The following is a 20,575-nucleotide window of genomic DNA, read 5'->3' on the forward strand; positions in this document are numbered from 1 at the left end:
CTACTTCTTGGTGAACTTGGTGAACTTCTGGAGTGCAGCTCTATTTTTAAATAAAAACAGAAAAGGCTGCAAAAACTTAGCAGGTCAAGCTGCTCTGTGGGAGGGAAAAGGTGACATGTTAGCTCTGTTTTTCTTCCTTCTGATGTGACTTGAGCTGCTGAGTATTTCTTGCATTTTCCGTTTTTATTTTAGATTTCCAGCATTTGCGATTTTTCGATGTTCACTTATTTGCATTTTGCCTAGTTGATTTTTAAGGATTTATTCAAGGGCTTCCCCACACTCCATAAGGACCCAGGAGAAACAAATTAAACCCTTCCAACCCAATCCTCACAACACCAAAGATCTTCCAATATTATGACTCATTGCAGTCCAATCTGTACACATCTGTTACACATTCTAGTTTTCTGTGTGGAACACCCATTTATATCCTTTTAGTTCTCTGCTTCATGCTTAGTTGATCGATTCTCCCCTGTAAACGTTATTAAGGATCTTGTAATGAATGGACTTCTCTGTTGAAAATCCAAACCTCAATGGCAAAGGACAATGCAAACCTGCACAATATAAAATTGCCTTTAACTGCTACACTAACCATTATTGTGAGTAGCCATGTGAAGGCTTTGGAAATTGCATTCTGCAGTAGTGCAGGAATGTGTTTTACAATTTTGAGTACTTGTCAGGGTGACTTAAAGGTTCTTTATATAATATTTGGCTTTCTGGCTAGAGAGCACTTTTTTTTTTCTGTTTGCAATGATTTAAAGTGCCTGTTTTCCCAACACTCTTCTCTCAGCAAACAATATGAGCTTACTAAATGCCTACAGGGCAACATTCAGTGTTCGAGGGTTCTGCAAATTTGTGTAAACCCCAATTTTTTCTTGATCAGTCCACTGATTTTTAAAACAAACGTAAATGATAATTTGAGAATATGCCATAAAAAATACTCATATACAGCCCAATACCTGTAGCGACTGAGGTGAAAACAGTATAGTATTAATTATTGACTAACGAACATTTGAGGACAGGTTTAATGTGAAGGGGGAAAGGTTTAATAGGAATTTAAGGGGTAACATTTTCACACAAAGGGTGATGAGTGTATGGAACAAGCTGCCAGAAGAGGTAGTTGAGTCAGGGACTATCCCAACGCTTAAGAAGCAGCTAGACAGGTATATGGATAGGACAAGTTTGGAGGGATATGGACCAAATGCAGCATGTTTGACGTGTAGCTGGGACATGTTGACTGGTGTGGGCAAGTAGGGCCGAAGGGCCTGTTTCCACACTGTATCACTTGATGGCTCTGTGACTCTTTGAATGTTCTGTGAAAAGGGTAAGCAAGAAACTAATTAGACAGAAACTATCAGACAGGACAAATTAGAGTAAATATTGTCAGAGTTAAAAGGTGTGGGTGTTTTGATTAAAGTGAATGGCATTTGGGCAAAATCAAAATGTACAATGCTGAGTATTGTACTGTACCTGTCCACGGAATCATATGTTTTTGTTGTTTAAAGATGTAAAGTCAAGGATTTCTTTTTTTCTTGTTGCAGAGAGCATGTTTGCAGAAACCATAACTTCAGCACGACTCAGCACAGCACGGCTCAACAGTTGCCTTCCTCAGACTAGTCATGACAACGCCAACTTCAATAATAACGAACTGGAGAACAGTGTTGTGGTGGCAAAAATAACAAACCTAAATCTAAGCGAAGTTCCCAGCCTTGCGCCAGACAATCACAATTTACCTTGTTGTACCAACAGACGGCTTAGATCGCGAGGCCTGCCATCTTTTCTCGACACTGACCTTCACTTTCATTACATACGAGGGCCTGATGTTACCCTTTCTCAGGATAGGATGGGAGTGTGTACGAACTGGCAGGAGAGCACTAGGACCCTGGTGTTCTCGGATCGCCCTTTGCATACTGGGGAAACCCTGTATGTGGAGGTGGGGCAGTTAGGGTTACCATATTATGGCGCCCTTCTCTTTGGCGTAACGTCTTGCGACCCCAGCACGCTGCGAACAAACGAGCTCCCAGCGGATCCAGATTTCCTACTTGACCGTAAGGAATATTGGGTAGTGTGCAGAGGTTTCTCAGTGCCCAACAGCAGTGATATTTTCAGTTTCACTATTCTGCCAAATGGAGAGCTGCATCATCGTGTTAATGGAATAAACATAGGGATGCTGGTTTATGTGGACACCACACAGTCACTCTGGGTATTCTTCAGCTTACATGGAGTGGTCAACCAGCTGAGGATACTGGGTAAGTGTGCACCTACTTGTCCATTTGTCCTGCTTTTGGTTAGAAGATAACCAACAAAACATATTGAAGTATTTCCTTTGTTTAAATGCTTTTAAAATGTGTTCCTCTGTGGAATGCTCATCGATAAAGTTTACCGCATGTTATTCCCAACTACGTGGGCTGGAGGAGCCTTAGGGATTGTGCAGGAAAGTTGTCCAAGATTCCTGCCATTAGCTGATAGATGTCAAATTACCCATTGTAAAAGTTCATTGTTGTGCCTCCTGACCAAGGAGATGTTCAAGTGTACGGTACATTGAAATACTTCTCTCCGAGAGATATTGGAGGAAATCATGTAAAATGATTTAAGGATTAAATTATTTTCACAATCATTTATTGGAATCTGTGCAGGGATTTCTATCTACAAATAAATCATTTCTATATGGGAACATACATATCATACATCAAAGATATTTAAATATGTGTATTTTATATATATACTTAAGTGTGTTCTTCAGTGGTTATGCCTTTGACTTTCACTATCATAGCTTTGGAGAAATTTAGCAGCAAAATTCACAAAGCCTGAAGTAATGGACTCAATGCTTTATTGAATTGCTAGGCTCTTTGAATCACAGATGTTTTATCATTGACTATTATGACAGGCTTTTTGTCCAGTTAAGTGTATGAGTCACCTAACGGTCCCATTTCCAATAGTTTTTAGTTGGCTTTCTTTTAAAGCTATAACTTGATTCTACTTGAAAAAATGAAAAGGTCTTAACTTCAACACATTTTACGATGGGTATTTTAACCATGTTCTGTACAGATCTTTTTATTTCCAATTTCCTATCTGATCTCTTCGTAATTATTTTAGACTCATGTCCTTTGTTGCAATGTTGCCAAACAGTGGAACTACCTATTATTATTTAATAAATAGCAGATTCTGGTTTATACCAAACATAGAAACAAAATGCTGGAGTAACTCTGCGAGCCAGTTGATGCTGCCAGATCCGCTGAGTTACTCCAACATTTTCTGCACATCGCACAGCCGGTACGAGCATTGAATTTTAAGTAATACTCCCCTTCCTGCTCTCTCTTCCCCATTACCTCTCCATCCAGGTCTTCACCTAATTGTCACGTTATCCTGCCCCTCTTCCCTCCTCCCGTCCCCTTCCACCTATATTCTTCCCTTTCCTTATCTGACTGTTTTTCTTTTTCATCTTGAGCCCTTGTCACTTACTCCACCCATGTGCCAATGTGAGCCACCCCCCCCCCCCCCCTCACCTGTGTCCACCTATCACTTGCCAGGCTTTCTCCCTCCCCACTTCTCTTTTCCTGCTTTCCCCCACCACCCCCCCCCCCCCGCCTCCCCCTACTACAATCATTGTGAAGAAGAGTCCCAGCCTGAAGCATCGCGTATCCCTCTGCACATGCTTACTGAATCGCTGAGTCAATTCACCACTTTATGTTTTGCTTTCAGCTGTGGGGGATGGGTTATTAACCTGCCAGCTTGCATGGTTTTTTTCCATGTGTAAGAAACTAAAGCACCCATTGGAAAACCCATACATTCATAGAGAGAACAGACTACACACAGACAGCAATAGAGACCCCGAATGAATCCAAACCGATGGCTGTGAGGCAGCAGCTGTAACTGGTTGGGTCACCGAGCTGCCCAGACCTAGTCCTCATCCCCTTGTTGCTAATATTTGTATTTTTCTGAAACTTTCTTATTATTTTTGTGTTTCTTGCATGTTTTTTTTTTCACTCTCCTGTTCAACTTTTCTGTTTCACCCAAAGATTCTAAGAGCAAGAAAAGATCACAGGTAGTGAGTCAAAAAAGATCACAGGTAGTTTCAAAACCACTGAATGTCCCTGTTTTATATTCCATCCACAGAAAAATATTCAGTTGCCTCTTGAGGTGCTTTAGAAATAATTTATGCATCTTTTTTTCAGTGGCCAACCTTAATAACATATTTAAATAAAAATGTTTTATATAAAAGTTCTTCCTTCTCCTTAAGTCGGAGAATTTTGATTGGTAAGTGTGTCAGGGGCTATGGGGTGAAGGCAGGAGAATGGGGTTGAGAGTGAAAGCTAGATCAGCCATGATCGAATGGCAGAGTAGACTTGATGGGCCAAATGGCCATATTCTGCTCCTAGAACTTATGAACCTCTGAACTTATGATTGTATATTTTTGATGTAACATTGACCATGGTGAACAGTTAAACTATATGAACTTTAACAGAAGTCGTCATGTTCTTGAAAGCACTAATTAGTTCATCTTGAAGCCATCTCTTTACTGGCCCTCAGTTCATTGCTTGCGGGCTGCTTTATTTATCTGTCTGGGTTTGCTAGATAACAATTGCAGTTTTGAAACAAAAGCAGGTTAGTATTTTGAACAATTCCATGAAAAACAAGTAATCTTTTTCACATTTTATTTAAACATTAAATGGCTTGAGACAGGTCATCTGAAATAAATCAAACAGAATTATAAATTATATTCATTAGAGAATTATGCCACCCTGTTTGAGTTCATTATTATAAATTATTTTGATTCTGAGCAGAGTTGATTTTCTCAGGAGCCATTGCAAGTCAATCAATATCTTTTGGTCCTGAATGCCCCATCTGTTACCTCATTTATACATGATCGCACATGCCACTTTTATAATATTCAGTAACATTTCAAATATGAGTCTCATTTCTAAATGACATAAAAGATTAGTACATGGAATATAAATCTTGACTTTGAATTGAGTCTTAATGAGCAATTACCTATTTTAATTCAAACTCCGTTCAAGATCGACATTGTGTATGCTGTGCATGTTGTTAGTTGAGGAATGAATACTTGCCTGTGCAGAGGGAAGAGCAGATTTATGAAAACAGATCTTTGAAACTTTCCGCACCCATTTGGCTCGGAAAAAACAGGGTCTCATTGTAGTAATTTCATTGAGTAGACATACTAGATCCTGCTTTTACCCATGTGCCTTGATTCTATTAGCCCTAAGAGCTAAAATATGTCCTCACTTGGGCAGATTTAAAGACAATATCTCCAGTTCAATCTAAATTTAATGCTGGTGCATCAAATATTACTTGGCATTTTGATATATAATTGTATACCTGTGTATACAATTAAAACCGCAATCCAAACATAGTCTGAGAATTTATAGTGTTTTACATAAATGATCTGAATCCTTTTGACACAAAGCTCGAGATAAATGTACAATGGCCTCATTATCTGCTGACTTACTGTTTGCAGATCCACACATTGCCGAGATCCATTCAAGATTACATTTCAAATTAATTTTGGAGGTGCATGGGGCAGGAATGTGTTAGGAACGTAGGAGGTTAGTCTAGAGAGTGTGTTGGCCAGGTACGATGGGAAGTAGGGTATGGATGCATTGAAAAGCAGAAAAACATAAGATGAAACCTCTTTACATACAAGATATATCTGTGAAGAGGTAATTACCAGCAGCCTAAGTGGTAGCTCCATTTTCTGTTCCCCTAATCCTGCTGAATATTGAGTGTGTACAACGATCTTAAATATGCTGTTGATCCATTTTATGGACACCAAGCACTGATCAGCATTAGAGAATATATGGAGGTAGGGTTTATTATTATTAGTAGTAGTATTTGCTAATACTAAGGAAATACTAAGCTAATACTAAGCAAATGATGCTAACCTGAATAAAATAATGACCTAGACCAGCAAGACACAGCCAGATGGGAATAAATGCCAGACTTTCTCCTATAGTTAGGCGCTTTAGGGCTTTGGTTGGGGTGCTCTCTTGCTGTAACTGAAATAGCATTTAGTTGGAAAAATAAGTCTAAAGTGGTTTGTATTAAATGTAGTGGCTGGAATTGTTGATAAAGGCTTGGTGCCAATATATTTGGTACAAACATGATGAATACAATAACATACATTATATTGTTTGGTGCTGCCACAAACCTCAGTTCTGTTTAATAACAAATACTAAATAGAGATCAAGCTGATATGGAATAGATGTTAACATGCTCTGGGGGTACTCCCATGAGGTTAATATCAAGACATTATTAGAGCAGAGCAGAGAAGGTTTCACTTTTCTTCTCAATGTTGGGCATTTGTCCTTGGTGTGCTGCCAAGATGGTCCCTGATTGTCCAAACTAGAATGCATTCTATTTCCCAGAGCTAGGCACAATTGTCTTGATATACTCACAAAACAAAAAAGTTTAGTGCCACCATCAGCCACAAAGCTTATTGCCAATGTAGGCCATTTAAATAGGCTGAGAACAATGTATTTGTCTTTTTGCCGCGGCCTCAACCGAGTGTTAATAATAATTAAAGTGAGTTTGTATCAGTAGAACTTAAATATAGATATTTCTTCTTTTTACCTAAAGGTACATTGCAATATTTTTTTTAAACCATGCATGATGTGCATTTGCAACATAATTCATATCATGAAACTGTCCAGGCTCATGCTGTGAATTATAAGAAAAATGTGCATCAAATGAAACATACTCATGGGAAGTATTATCCCCTTTACAGGTACATCCCAGTCGACCCCTGTGGATGTATCTCCTTCAGGTTCTCCGGGTGGATCCCACTATGACAGTGACTCTGACATGGCATTCAGTGTTAATCGGTCTTCATCTGCATCTGAATCATCTCTGGGTAAGTAAAAATGTACACTCGTTCGGATAAAAATATTACACCCTATTTTCCATATGATTGAAAACGTGCTTCCCAAAGTAGTATTGGAATTAATTATATAATATTTGTGACTGAGGTAGTCTGTGTACTAACTCACCTTTAGCTGAATTGACAGCTGGATAAAACTATCATTGCTCCATTTGCAAGGGCCCTGCACAGAAATATTTTGTGTGCTCTCAGTTTTCTTTGAGCACAGTTCAACAACACTTTGTTTTCTTGCATGCCTTTTCTACAACAGTGACTGGTGTAGGGAATGATCATAGAAACATAGAAACATAGAAAATAGGTGCAGGAGTAGGCTATTCGGCCCTTCGAGCCTGCACCGCCATTCAATATGATCATGGCTGATCATCCAACTCAGTATCCCGTACCTGCCTTCTCTCCATACCCCCTGATCCCTCTAGCCACAAGGGCCACATCTAACTCCTTCTTAAATATAGCCAATGAACTGGCCTCAACTACCTTCTGTGGCAGAGAGTTCCAGAGATTCACCACTCTCTGCGTGAAAAATGTTTTTCTCATCGCGGTTCTAAAGGATTTCCCCTCTATCCTTAAGCTGTGACCCCTTGTCCTGGACTTCCCCAACATCGGGAACAATCTTCCTGCATCTAGCCTGTCCAACCCCTTAAGAATTTTGTAAGTTTATTAATGAATTAAAAGTGGCTGCTTTGTGTTAAATGGTGGAAATGAGTAGTTGAAAGAAGTAGATTGAGGATGTCAAATTGGGTATGTTCTCTATGGCCTATCACTGAACTCAATCAACTTAAAAAACATGCCAGTGTTATTTTTTTAATTTAATTTTTGTTTGGCAGGTTCTTTTAAGTTCTGCGTTGTAATATCATAGTGGGGCGGATAATTGTTCTCCCACAATTTCAAGCAAATCTCTAATTTTAACTAAGTGCCTCAGTTGGTGCCATGGGTTCCTATGGCAACTGAGAAAAAAACAAAAGTCAATTGACCATGGGCTGTTTGCACTGAAACTTAATGGGAGCATACTGGCTAAATCAAAACCACAGTGACATGCTATCATTAAATTTAAATGTTATTGTAAAGTTGTAATACTTCCAGGCTTCTTTTTAATGTCTATGGATGTCAAAACCAACAACTGAATTGTCAATTTGTGGGACAGCTTTAACAACTGTTGAGCCTGGGTATCAGCAATGATTGAATGGAGGAGCCGTGTTTCTGTGCACAGAAACAGGTCATTCGGCTCCTCCATTCAATCATGGCTGGTCTATCTCTCCCTCCTAACTCCACTCTACTGCCTTCTCTTCATAACCTCTGACATCCATACTAATCACGAATCTATCTATCTCTGCCTTAAAAATATCTTGTCCAAGCTAACCATCAACCACCCTTTTATGCTAACCCTACATTCGCTTGGGCAGCTGACAACCCAGCAGTATGTATTGATTTCTCTAATTCAAATAACCCTTGCATTCCCTCTCTTTCACCTCCACCTTGGTCATCCTGCTAGTTCCATTGTTTGCATCCCTTCGTTATCACCTCTTCCACAGCCAACAATGGACCATTGTACGCCCCACCTTTCATTGGTCATTGGTGCTGCCTCTGATTTGTTCTGAACCTTTTAATAAACTCTGGTTTCCCTCTCACCTCTCTCAGTCTGGAGATGGGTCTCGACCTGAAGCGCCATCTATTCCTTTTCTCCAGAGATGCTGCCTGACCTGCCAAGTTATTCCAGTATGAGTTACTTATTCCAGTAATGAGTATTTTTGTGTCTATCTTCAGGGAAAAAAATGCATTTGCAGTTCCTTCCTCCTCATTAAACTCCCCACATTCTCAAAAACTATTCACAAATATTACCACTCAGTAACACACCAGGGCCAATTCATTGCAGCCAATTGGTCTACCGATCCTCACTTCTTTGCTCAATGGGAGAAAGCCACAACACCTAGAGGGTATTCACGTGATGATTGGGAGAAAGCTCAGACTCTACATAGACAGCTTCCAGGATAAGGAATGAACCCTGGTCCATGGAGCAGTGTGGCAGTGGCTCTGCCTACAGTACCTCTCCAACATACTAAAGGTATAGAAACATAGAAAATAGGTGCAGGAGTAGGCCATTCGGCCCTTCGAGCCTGCACCGCCATTCAATATGATCATGGCTGATCATCCAACTCAGTATCCCGTACCTGCCTTCTTTCTCTCCATACCCCCTGATCCCCTTAGCCTCAAGGGCCACATTTAACTCCATCTTAAATATAACCAGTGAACTGGCCTCAACTACCTTATGCGGCAGAGAATTCCAGAGATTCACCACTCTCTGTGTGAAAAATGTTTTTCTCATCTCGGTCCTAAAAGACTTCCTCCTTATCCTTAAACTGTGACCCCTTGTTCTGGACTTCCCCAACATCGGAAACAATCTTCCTGCATCTAGCCTGTCCAACCCCTTAAGAATTTTGTAAGTTTCTATTAGATCCCCCCTCAATCTTCTAAATTCTAGCGAGTACAAGCCAAGTCTATCCAGTCTTTCTTGATATGAAAGTCCTGACATCCCAGGAATCAGTCTGGTGAACCTTCTCTGTACTCCCTCTATGGCAAGAATGTCTTTCCTCAGATTAGGAGACCAAAACTGTACGCAATACTCCAGGTGTGGTCTCACCAAGACCCTGTACAACTGCAGTAGAACCTCCCTGCTCTTAACTCAAATCCTTTTGATATGAATGCTAACATACCATTCGCTTTCTTCACTGCCTGTTGCACCTGCATGCCTACTTCAATGACACCCAGGTCACGTTGCATCTCCCCTTTTCCTAATCAGCCACCATTCAGATAATAGTCTACTTTCCTGTTTTTGCCACCAAAGTGGATAACCTCACATTTATCCACATGCTTACCCGATCTACCCGGGAGAGCAGAAAAGCGAGTATACAAATAAACAAATTGCAGAGGCTGGAATCTGGAAGAACTCAGCAGGCTGAGCAGCATTGGTGGATTGTTGACGTCTCAAACGGGCTGAGAGAAAGCAAAAGTTAGTTTTAAGTTGGAGAGGATGGGGAAGTGGAAGAGGTTTTTCTGATAAGATGAGGACAGGGTTACCATAGTGATAAAATAAGTGGATGGAGCCACCTGGTTGATAGAGTGGGAGACAACAAAGAAACATGTTAAAAGCTATGAAATGCAAGCCAGAGTTGTAGGACATAGCCAGCATGCCAGACACAAGTAGTGGAAAGAGGAAAGCTATGTGAATTTTGTAGGTGGATGGCCTATATTAGTTCTGATACTGAGAAACTGGGTTAACTGTAATTGTTGAAATTCAATATTGTGTTCAACAGCTGCAATGTGCCTGGATGGAAAATGAGATGCTGTTCCGCCAGCTTGCATTGGGTATCATTAAAAAGAATACAGGGAGCCATAGACAGATGGATCATAATGGGAGTCGGGTGAACCTGACATTTGTAATGAAAACCACTTAAGAAACAACTGTTTATTTTCACATATTTTACCATTAGCAAAATTTGAATTGTGTGCAAGGTCAGTTCTTATCAACAAAGAAAGAAAGCCTATATTTGTATAACTGGAGAGTCCTGCTGTATGTTCCTATGTGATGAATAAGGTTCATGGACTACTCTTTACTTAAACAGAAATAGACATGGAGGTCAAAGGTCTGAGTCAATGTCATGGGAATTTTACAACAGATTATGATAATGCCAAAGTGAATTTCCTGGGGAAAAACAGTTTAAGACGAGTTCACTGCATGGAAAGGAAAACCATGAGTGCCATCTAAAGGAATATTTGCAAAGTACTTTCATTGTTCTGATTCTGTGTTGTCCTCAGCCCTGACACGTGATGACTTTTTAAACTGATATATCCATATCATTTTTGAGCTGCATTATTCCAGGCTCTGGACTCCAGTAATTTCTCTGACCACAATGACCTGCCCAAATTTCATCATAATTCACCTTCTGCATGACATTATCAAAATAAATAAAATACTATCAAACGCAGGAATATGGCGTGTCAATGCCCGCACAAACAGGACAGCACAGTCCCTTGCAAAGCAGAGACCTCTGCAATGCCTGGAAAAACTTCTACCTATTTTTTTATTAAACATGTTTAAATTCAGGACACAGATTAGTCAGCTGAGCAATCACAATTTGCATTGCATCCCAAGGCTATTTACCAGAATAATCAAATAAAATTTAACGTGAGGAGCCACTAAAGTAGATTTGGAGCAGATGACTAAACTGCTTATCAATTCATTGGTGAATTAAAGGCAGGAAGCAAGGTAGAGAATTGAAGAGAGTTAGGAAGGGAATTTCAGGGCTTATGAACTTTACAAATGAAGGGTATAGTGAAACAGATAAATTCAGGAATGAAAAAAACAGTCCGGAGGGTTTCAGCACTGGAGGAGATGATGGCCAGTGTAGGAAACTGCACAGGGGAATGAATGGTAAACTCAACGGTGCAAGTAAAGGGCCTGTCCCACTTGCCGATTTTTTCGGCGACTGCCGGCATCATTTCAGTGTCGCCAAAAGATTTTGAACATTTCAAAATCCAGCGGTGACAAAAAAATGTTGCAATACTTGAAAAAACACCGCGCATCAATACGTCATCACACCGCATCACACCGCAAATATTTTGGTAACCTGATAAGTCAGGCAATGGTGCCGACAGTCACCGAAAAAATCGCCATGGGACAGACAGGCCCTTAAGACCACAGCCTGTGGAGATTCAGGTGAGGGGAGAATGTGAAAGAGCAGCTGGGAGTGCACAGAAATGAGCAAATCTGGCATAAACAAAGACATGCATAAAGATATCAGCAGCACATGGGTTGAGGACAAAAGGTTGTGTGAGGGTCAAAGGAACAACAAAACAGAACTAATGATAGCACAGAGATATGGCCCAATCCAGAGATGAGCTTGTGAGCAGACTGGCTCAGTTTCGGACGGGGAGAGAGGCAGAGTGAAAAATGAAACCCATACTGCTGGAGAAACTCGTGGGAAGGAACTGCAGATGCTGGTTTAAACCGAAGATAGACACAAAATGCTGGGGTAACTTAGCGGGACACGCAGCATCTCCAGTGATGCTGTCTGTCCCACTGAGTTACTCCAGCATTTTGAGTCCATCTGCTGGAGGAACTCAGCAGGTCAGGCAGCATCTGGGGAGGCAGGAAGACAGTCAACATTTCAGGTCAAGACCCCGCATCAGTAGAGGTGGAATTGTGGCTTGAGTTCAGAGCTAATGGCAGGAACAGAAGAGAATACTTTTAAACTGCCCCTTAGTCAGAGGGGACAAAGTTTCTGCTTATTTTGTACTCATTCCGTGCTCATTCATGGATAGATTGCCCGGCAAGTTGGCAACAATGGAATTGCAATAATGCAAATTGGTCTGCCTTTCCAGAAAGTGGAATAACCAATGGATACCTCAACTTTTGTTAAATGTTATTTTTGGGTAGTAGAAAAGTAGTTCATTACAAATGTTTCAATGTGCAATACAAGATCATGCCATCTTAATCTTGGCATCTATAAAGTAATACATCTCCCTCAATCACAGAAGACTTGATCCAGCCATCCTGCTTCATTTAGCCACCAATGGGTTATTATTATGTCCAATATGAAAAGTAAAATAGTCAGCAATTCAGCATGTCTTGGATGCAGGAGTTGTAGACAGTTGATAAAGTTACTTTATTCAGTGAGCATGGTCAGTGTAACCAGGCAAATGCCAGTCCCAAACATTCAAAATATTCATTAGGCGAAGAAAGACAGCTTTACAAATTTACTGGTTCCAGGTCGAGGAATTTTTTTGTTAACAAAATATAAAGTTTGAAATGTTAGGTATAAAAAAATAGCAACATTTTGCATTTTTGAATGAGTAATTCCTTGACATTTTTAGAACCATATAACCGTGTGTTACTTCTGCGTAAGACTGTGGACATTAATCTTTTCATCTGTGTTTTTGTAATACCAAAGAGCAGATAAGAATTTCAATACTTCAATAATTTCAATGCTCTTTTTGTTCTGCTTCATTGACTTCTTATTCAGGAGTAGACATTATTGCTTTTTTCACCGCAATGTAGCTTTGAGTATGGTTGACGATGCTTTTTTCTTGTTTTCCACAGTGACTGCGCCCAGCTCCCCACTGAGCCCTCAGTTGTCACCGTCCTTCTCCCCGCCCGATCCACCGGACAGCAAAAATGGCGAGTGTGCTGTTTGCTTTGACAGTGAGGTCGATACGGTTATTTACACCTGTGGACATATGTGTCTCTGCTACGAATGTGGTCTTAAGCTGAAGAAGCAAATCAATGCCTGCTGCCCTATCTGCAGGAGAGTCATAAAGGATGTCATTAAAATATACCGTCCATGAAACTTGGCCTTTTTCATAATCCACACTATAATTTTTTTTTAAATATAGAGTTTTTATAGATAAGGAAAGCTTCTATTGCTAACTGTTATCTCATCTATATGCGTTCACAAAGTGTGGCTGTGTTTATTTGACTGATTTTCTCACACTCTCTCTCTCTCTTCGTACTCTTCTTCCTCTCTCCTCCCTCTATCCCTGTTGTCAATCACCTGCATGTAGAAAACCAAGCTGGATGCTCACATCTCCATCAGTAGCAACAATGTCACTCCATGTTTGACCAACATGTTGGGCAACTTAAATGGAGAAATTTGGACATTGTGTAGCAGTTAAACTGAGCAGAGCTCAAACTGACTTAAATAAAACACAGCAAACCAGATGAAGAGCAACATTTCGTGTAATTTGCTTTTTTGTCTGTGGTTACAAAAATAAAGATATTAATCATTAACATTGACCAATACATTTGAGAAAGTAATGTATTTTCCCATAATTATCACCCTGTGTTTTGATCATACCAAGCACAATATCCATGACGATTCATCACAAGCAGGATATTTACCACAAACAGTTACCAGTTGGTTTGCAGAGGTTAGAAATGGTTCTTTCTCTGCGTGTTCCCTGCAAAGACTGGTATTTGCTATGTCTGATTCATATACAACAGCCTGCAATTTGTTTTCAGAGAAAGCTCAATTGTTCACACTCAATGGAAACATGTCTTCAGTGTACGTTTTCAAAACTAATCTGAAGAAAAGAGACACGCTTCTAACAGATTAATTAATATAAATTTGCTATTCTATTGTTTATGTTACATACATGCCTGGATTGATAGATCGCAATAGTGATGGGGCCCAAATCTATTTTGTTTGAGTGTTCAAAACAACAAGTAGTGACTTTTATTCAAAGATTAAGGAGTTTGATAGGTTTAGTGTAATGACTAAAACTGCAATATCTTTTTTTTTGGCATAAATGCAAGTTAAATAATATTTTGCAATCTAATGAAAATTGCAATAACTTGCCCCTTGATTTTTAAAAGCAATGCCATTTGATTATTCGTTTAGAAGTTGGCATTTTACTTGCATATGCTGACAGGGACTGTTCATGTGTTTCAGTTCTACTTCAGCTGGTCATTATGTTGTGCGTCCCTGTAAGAAGGAGTCAAGCCCTGCAAATTGTTTTTGCATGGAGCTTTGCCTCCCTATAATCCATGGGTTAGTACAGAGAAGAATTAATTCCAAAAAATGGAAGAGAAACTAAAAGGGAACACACTCTAGAAGGCTTGGATCCATGAGGTAAAGTTTAAATTGACCTGTATGTTGCAGAGTCCAGGCTAACCTGCCAGCAAAGAGATATTGCAACTTTAGCATGACTTGAAAAGATATGAAGTGTTATGCTGGATTTTTTTCTGTGATGATTTAAAGCTACAGGTGCCTTACATAGGAAGGTGATGCACTTTGTTTTCCAATCTCCCCATGAATTCTGACTGCCACTATTATAAATTCACTGATTAAAGGCAAAGTAGTTTTATAGAACTCACATGACAACCACAAAAATATTTTCCTTTTGATAATAGAATGAAAATGTTATGTAACACAAATATATTTAATATCTTGCCTAATTTACTGACTTTGTACAAAAAATAGTATCTAGTTTCAGTAGCTTATTGTTTCAGTATTGAAGATGATGGTATATATCCTAAACTTCAACAGAAACTTTGTACGAATTTTGCCTGCAATATATAGCGTAAAGCATTATAATTTGGGGGGGTTTTGCACTTAATTTAAATGTTTTTTGTTGTCCAAGATTGTGTTTCTTGTGTGACACTGATAGAAAGTGGAGAAATATAGAATCTGTGTTTTTGTGTGTGTGCTAGCACTGTGAATGGTAAGATTAATAGATCAATTATAAATGACAGAATGAAAAATGTGAGTATCATTAACCTGGGAATGACCAGATTGCCACTGAGAACCGAATAGTGGTTACATCATTTGGTAACACATTCTTTGAAGAAAATATGAACAGGTATACATTAAATCTGTGATTATTTTTTGATGTTGAAATTTGGATTTAAATATGTAAATATGTTCATTTAAAATTCACAGCTAATTTCATGTTGTTTTCTTTTCCCTCACTTTATATTCTTCTTGTCCACCCCAGCATTATTTACCTGCACATTATTACTTCCATCTCTTATTGCATGACTATCTTGCATGATCAGTAAATTCAACTCAATATTTACTTTAATTTTAGTGCTTGTTTATTTCCTTGCATGAGTTATTGAGTTGAAAAACTATGCTTTCTACTTTTCCCGGTTTTAATGTGCCCTTGTTTATCAATAAACAAAGGAGTCGTGAGCAATTTGCGTTCAACGTTAATTATATTACCTTCGTGCAGGAAACATAGAAACATAGAAAAATAGGTGCAGGAGTAGGCCAATCGGCCCTTCGAGCCTGCACCGCCATTCAATATGATCATGGCTGATCATCCAACTCAGTATCCTGTACCTGCCTTCTCTCCATACCCATACCGCCTGATCCCTTTAGCCACAAGGGTCACATCTAACAGAAATCTGCGATCTGAATGATCAAAGTACCTGCCTGCAAGTATGCATCAGCAAATCAGATTCAGAAAAAAGACACCGTTTCTTAATGAAAGGTTAGCATTCTTTGGTAAATTCAGGAATGTTCTGCCCCAGAAATATAGATTTATTGTAAACACTGGCAGAAAGTCAAGAAAAAAATAGGATTGCAATGCTACCAGAACTAGAAAGAGCTTGCAGGTATTAATTTTAATAAAGGCAGAAAATGAATTTAAATAACCTTTCATGACCTCAGGTTTTACCAAAGTGCTTTACTATGTGCACTGTGTGTACTAGTTTGAAATATCGACTTTATTATAATGTGGAGTAACCTTTTAAATTACACAGAGCAAATTTCTGTGAGATCTTCTGTTTTTTGTTGCTGTTTGTTGAAGAATTAATATTGGCCACAACATGGAAGGAATCTCCTATTCTTCATATGGGATATTTTATGCCTGCGGGGGGAGATGTAAGCTTGGTTTAACATGTCAAAAGTTCTGCATCTATGTGCTGTTGAGATTATGTCATCAACTCTCTGGTATTCACCTTCAGTAGATTTCCAGCAGAATTTGCCCGGATCTGACTATGGTTATCCATTTCCTATTCTTCATTCCTCTCACTTCCAAAGGGACTGTCTCATCATGTTTAGTCCCATTACCGATGCTCTCTCTCTCTCTTGCGCTATCTCTCTATCTATCTATCTATCTATCTATCTATCTATCTATCTATCTATCTATCTATCTATCTATCTATCTATCTATCTATCTCTCTATCTCTCTATCTCTCTATCGCTCTATCTCTCTATCGCTCTATCTCTCTATCTCTCTATCGCTCTATCTCTCTATCTCTCTATCGCTCTCGCTCTCGCTCTCTCTCTCTCTGATCATCTTTCACACTGCAGGAGTTGACGGAGCAAGTGCCAGATTTACTGACAGTGAAAACATTAGAGCTAAGCATGAGAGCAAAATACCACAGAAATCTGAAATGGTGCAGAAAATGCTGTAAATATCCAGCAGATCAAGCAGCCTCTGTGACAGAGAAATAGTTAACGTGTCAGGTCGCCGATCTTTTATATTTCCAGCATTTTCTTCTTTATTACAGCTGTGGAATTCAGCCTCCTCCCCAAACCTATACTGTTTTTTTTAGATGAGTAGGTACCTAGACTAGTTTTCAGTTCCTCATTTACCACACAAGGATTAATTCTGCCATTATTACTCACTACTGCTGCCCCCTAGTGTTATGCTCCATACATTACAAGCTTTTTAAGGATTGATCAAGAAGCTGTCCTTGCCTAAGATAGACACAAAATGCTGGAGTAACTCAGCATGGCAGGCAACATCTCTGGAGGGAAGGAATGCCCTACTCCCCAGAGATGCTGCCTGTCCCGCTGAGTTACTCCAGCATTTTGTGTTTATCTTCGGTTTAAACCTGCATCTGCAGTTCTTTTCTGCACAGTTATCCTTGCCTGTTCAGAATCTGTTAACGCTGTTGCTCATTTTATAAATTACTGACTATTTAAAGTTAAGGCTTGAATCCATGGTGTACCACATGCGGGCTTTGGTCACATCCAGCCTACACAACACTTCCACCTGGCCTTTCTGCACACTAGCAGCCCGAACATTCCCACGGGGTGAGCTGCAGTCTCATTAGGCAACCCGTGTACTCAGTATGCCAGCTGTCCCAGCCACATTTACAGACCTAAGCCATGGAATTGGCTTCTGCCCTGTGAGGTTTTCTGCTGTCCATAAGGTCCTAATGCTAATGGTGTTAACTTTCTAATCTCGATGGGTTGAGAAATGGGACTTAATCAGATGTAGGCTACAGTACTGTGAAACCATGGTACGTAATACCTGTCTCAGGGTCTCTCTAGGATCTAAATAGTGGTTGATACTTGTTTCAACTGTTACTACTCAACAATAAGAGAGAGTCTTTACTTTTAAAATGAATTTTGATGATGTTGATGTAATTGGTAAGATGGAAAGAAACTCTAGAATGTGACAAGTGGAACAGCAAGGGGTTAGTGAGGGGAACAGTGAGAACTGTAGGTACACAAAATTGCTGGAGGAACTCAGCGGGTGCAGCAGCATCTATGGAGCGAAGGAAATAGGCGACGTTTCGGGCCGAAACCCTTCTTCAGTCTGAAGAAGGGTTTCGGCCCGAAACGTCGCCTATTTCCTTCGCTCCATAGATGCTGCTGCACCCGCTGAGTTCCTCCAGCAATTTTGTGTACCTTCGATATTCCAGCATCTGCAGTTCCCCTTTGAACAGTGAGAACTGTAGCATTTGTTTAAACATAGTTTAAGTTATCAGGATCTTGTTGGGTATATTTAAATAAAACTGGGTTCCTGTGAGTGGCCGTCAGAAATGGCTTGGATTGTAAAACCTGGCTGCCTCCTAAAAACAACGTTGTTTCCCACTGATTTACATTTAGATTTTTCATTAAAACAACTGTATTGTTCATGCTTGTTCATCTTTTCTCTGATTAATGTGTTACCACATGAATAAGACCAGCGTTCCAATGTAAAACCAGTACAACTGTTGGAATGTAACCTTGTCCAGGCCAAAGATGACAGTGTTTAACTATGGTATACTGCTGTCAACTCTTCACAAGATATGCTTCACAGTGTGTGTAAGCTGAGGTAAGATATAAAGAAACTGGGCATCGATTTGATTGAACAATTCTCAGCTATGTTTTGTTCCCAATCCTCCAAGTTTCAAGTTATTATCTATCTGGATTTCCACTGTCTGCATCGCTTTCTTGGTTTCCGTCTGTTTTCAGAAACATTGTAACTTCGTTTTTTTTAAATCAAGGCACCAGCATTAATTGATTTGTAAGCAGTTTTGGCATCTCTCTTGCACTCAAAATATAATGGTCCCAATTTTAACCTTCTGATGGTGGTAATGAAGATCTTGATTGGGCATCAGCCAATGATTTAATTATCTGTGGCAAGATTTGACTAACAATAATAATCAGAGCTCAAAACTTTTCTTGCATTTACTGGGAAAAACCTGCAATAAAGTTTATGTTGGGAAAAAAATGTTGATGTAAGTTGGTATGGTAAGTTATTTATTATCCCTTGATTTGATCACACCGAGCTATAAATTACACGCAGCTTTTTAGCACCTTAATATCTCAATTGACCAATATATATATATTGATTGCTTGTCATTGCCACAAATTAGGTTAAAATCCTGCCCATTATTTGAAGATATTTTCTGAGCTTTTTTTTATAGGAGCTAGAAAGATGCTTTGTTTCAATCAATTTGTGTTTTTATATTTGGTAATTAGGAAAGAGCAAATTTTATGGATATTCCCTTTACTAAAAGCATAACTTGTCAATATTTCTGATGTTCATTTGCCTAGCTGAACCTGACAATACATGACCCATGTTATTTTTATACAGAATGGTGATTAAAAATAACCAAGGTAATGTCAGAGTGAAAATTGCTCAAAATATTTTGATAAATTAAAAATTGATTCCCATCTGGAATTTAACAATGAAAACAAGTGAATTCATACAAGTTTCTCAAAGGGAGTATCAGATAAAAGTTTTTTTTCTCATCCCTTTTGTTGTGGGTTAATTTTATGAAAGCATTTCAAAAAATATGTTCCTGAAACCTTTTGTAAAGATAAACATTATGTTGATTCTGGTTCTTAATAAATACATATTGTACAGTTTCACAGTAGACTGCTTCACTATGTATACTGGGTTTTTAAGAAAAATAACGCAGTTTTGTTGCTGTTGTAAACAGTTGCATAATTGTAACATTCCTCAGTTCTGTGACCAAATGCTTCCCATGTTGCTCACATGATCAGGTATATAAAGTCTTTTTGAGACCTATCCTGTGCCATTTAGTGTGTTTGTTATATCTTAACCAGCTGAGAACAATTTATTGCTCTTTCATCTATTCTAGGTTCACTAAGTTTCACAGTCTAATCAAATTACCAAATACAAATAGTTTTTTGTTTGACATAAAATACTGCTTTCTGTACAAATTCATTTTTCACTCATTTTGGCTCCACTGTTGTCAGGCCGATTTATAACAAAAATAATATCTCCTAATTAAGCTTTATTTGCACGTGAAAAGTATCATTTGTTAATTGCTTTTTAAAATATTAATAATAGGGCAAAATTTGCCATTAGGCATCAACTTCCCTTGTTTCAAATAAAGTATCCAAAGATGTAGTATAACCCAGCATCCTTGATACTTTGAATTATTTTTTAAGTTTAGATTAGAGATACAATGCGGAAACAGGCCCTTCGACCCACCGGGTTCATGCCGACTAGCGATCCCCGCATATTAACACTATTCTACACACACTAGGGACAATTTACATTTACAAACACACTTTTATTTCATGTTTTTCTACGTGATACACAGCAGTATGATACAATTCAATTGAACCCATTGAGTATATAGGGAACAGGAAGTATGTAAGATCTCTTGACCCTGGCTCTGGCCACAAAGCTACACATGTTCCTGACCCCTGGTGTTTTCGACCTGAAACACAGCTCAGGTCGCTCATCCTACTTACACCCTCATCCTCTTGTTTCACATCGCAAACTAACGAGGGAGACGGATGCCAGACTATCAATAATTCTGAACAATCAGATGGCGGTTTATCAGAATTTTACATCATGAAAAGTAAACCTGCCACCATAATGGGAAAGTGTTGGGGCACACCATGCAAATGCTCACTGGTACAGGTACACAAAAATGCTGGAGAAATTCAGCAGGTGCAGCAGCATCTATGGAGCGAAGGAAATAGGCAA

At 39.2% G+C, this 20,575-nt stretch overlaps 1 protein-coding gene and 1 long non-coding RNA gene across 2 annotated transcripts in view; both read left to right on the plus strand.

The window, feature by feature from the left end:
- Positions 1-13,654, plus strand: part of neurl1b (neuralized E3 ubiquitin protein ligase 1B) — a 61,649-nt gene extending 47,995 nt beyond the window's left edge. Inside the window, exons 3-5 of the mRNA XM_033029587.1 lie at positions 1,539-2,246; positions 6,740-6,865; positions 12,987-13,654. Of these exons, the coding sequence (XP_032885478.1) occupies positions 1,539-2,246; positions 6,740-6,865; positions 12,987-13,231 (1,079 nt within the window). The 3' untranslated portion in view covers positions 13,232-13,654. The remainder of the gene's footprint in view (positions 1-1,538; positions 2,247-6,739; positions 6,866-12,986) is intronic.
- Positions 13,655-15,653: 1,999 nt separating this feature from the next.
- Positions 15,654-19,642, plus strand: LOC116978452. Its single transcript, XR_004413456.1, has 2 exons — positions 15,654-17,845; positions 18,081-19,642. It is a non-coding gene; the product is annotated as an uncharacterized LOC116978452 (long non-coding RNA).
- The last annotated feature ends 933 nt before the right edge of the window (positions 19,643-20,575 follow it).

Source organism: Amblyraja radiata, chromosome 11, assembly GCF_010909765.2.
Source record: "Amblyraja radiata isolate CabotCenter1 chromosome 11, sAmbRad1.1.pri, whole genome shotgun sequence".
Taxonomy (NCBI): Eukaryota; Metazoa; Chordata; class Chondrichthyes; order Rajiformes; family Rajidae; genus Amblyraja; species Amblyraja radiata.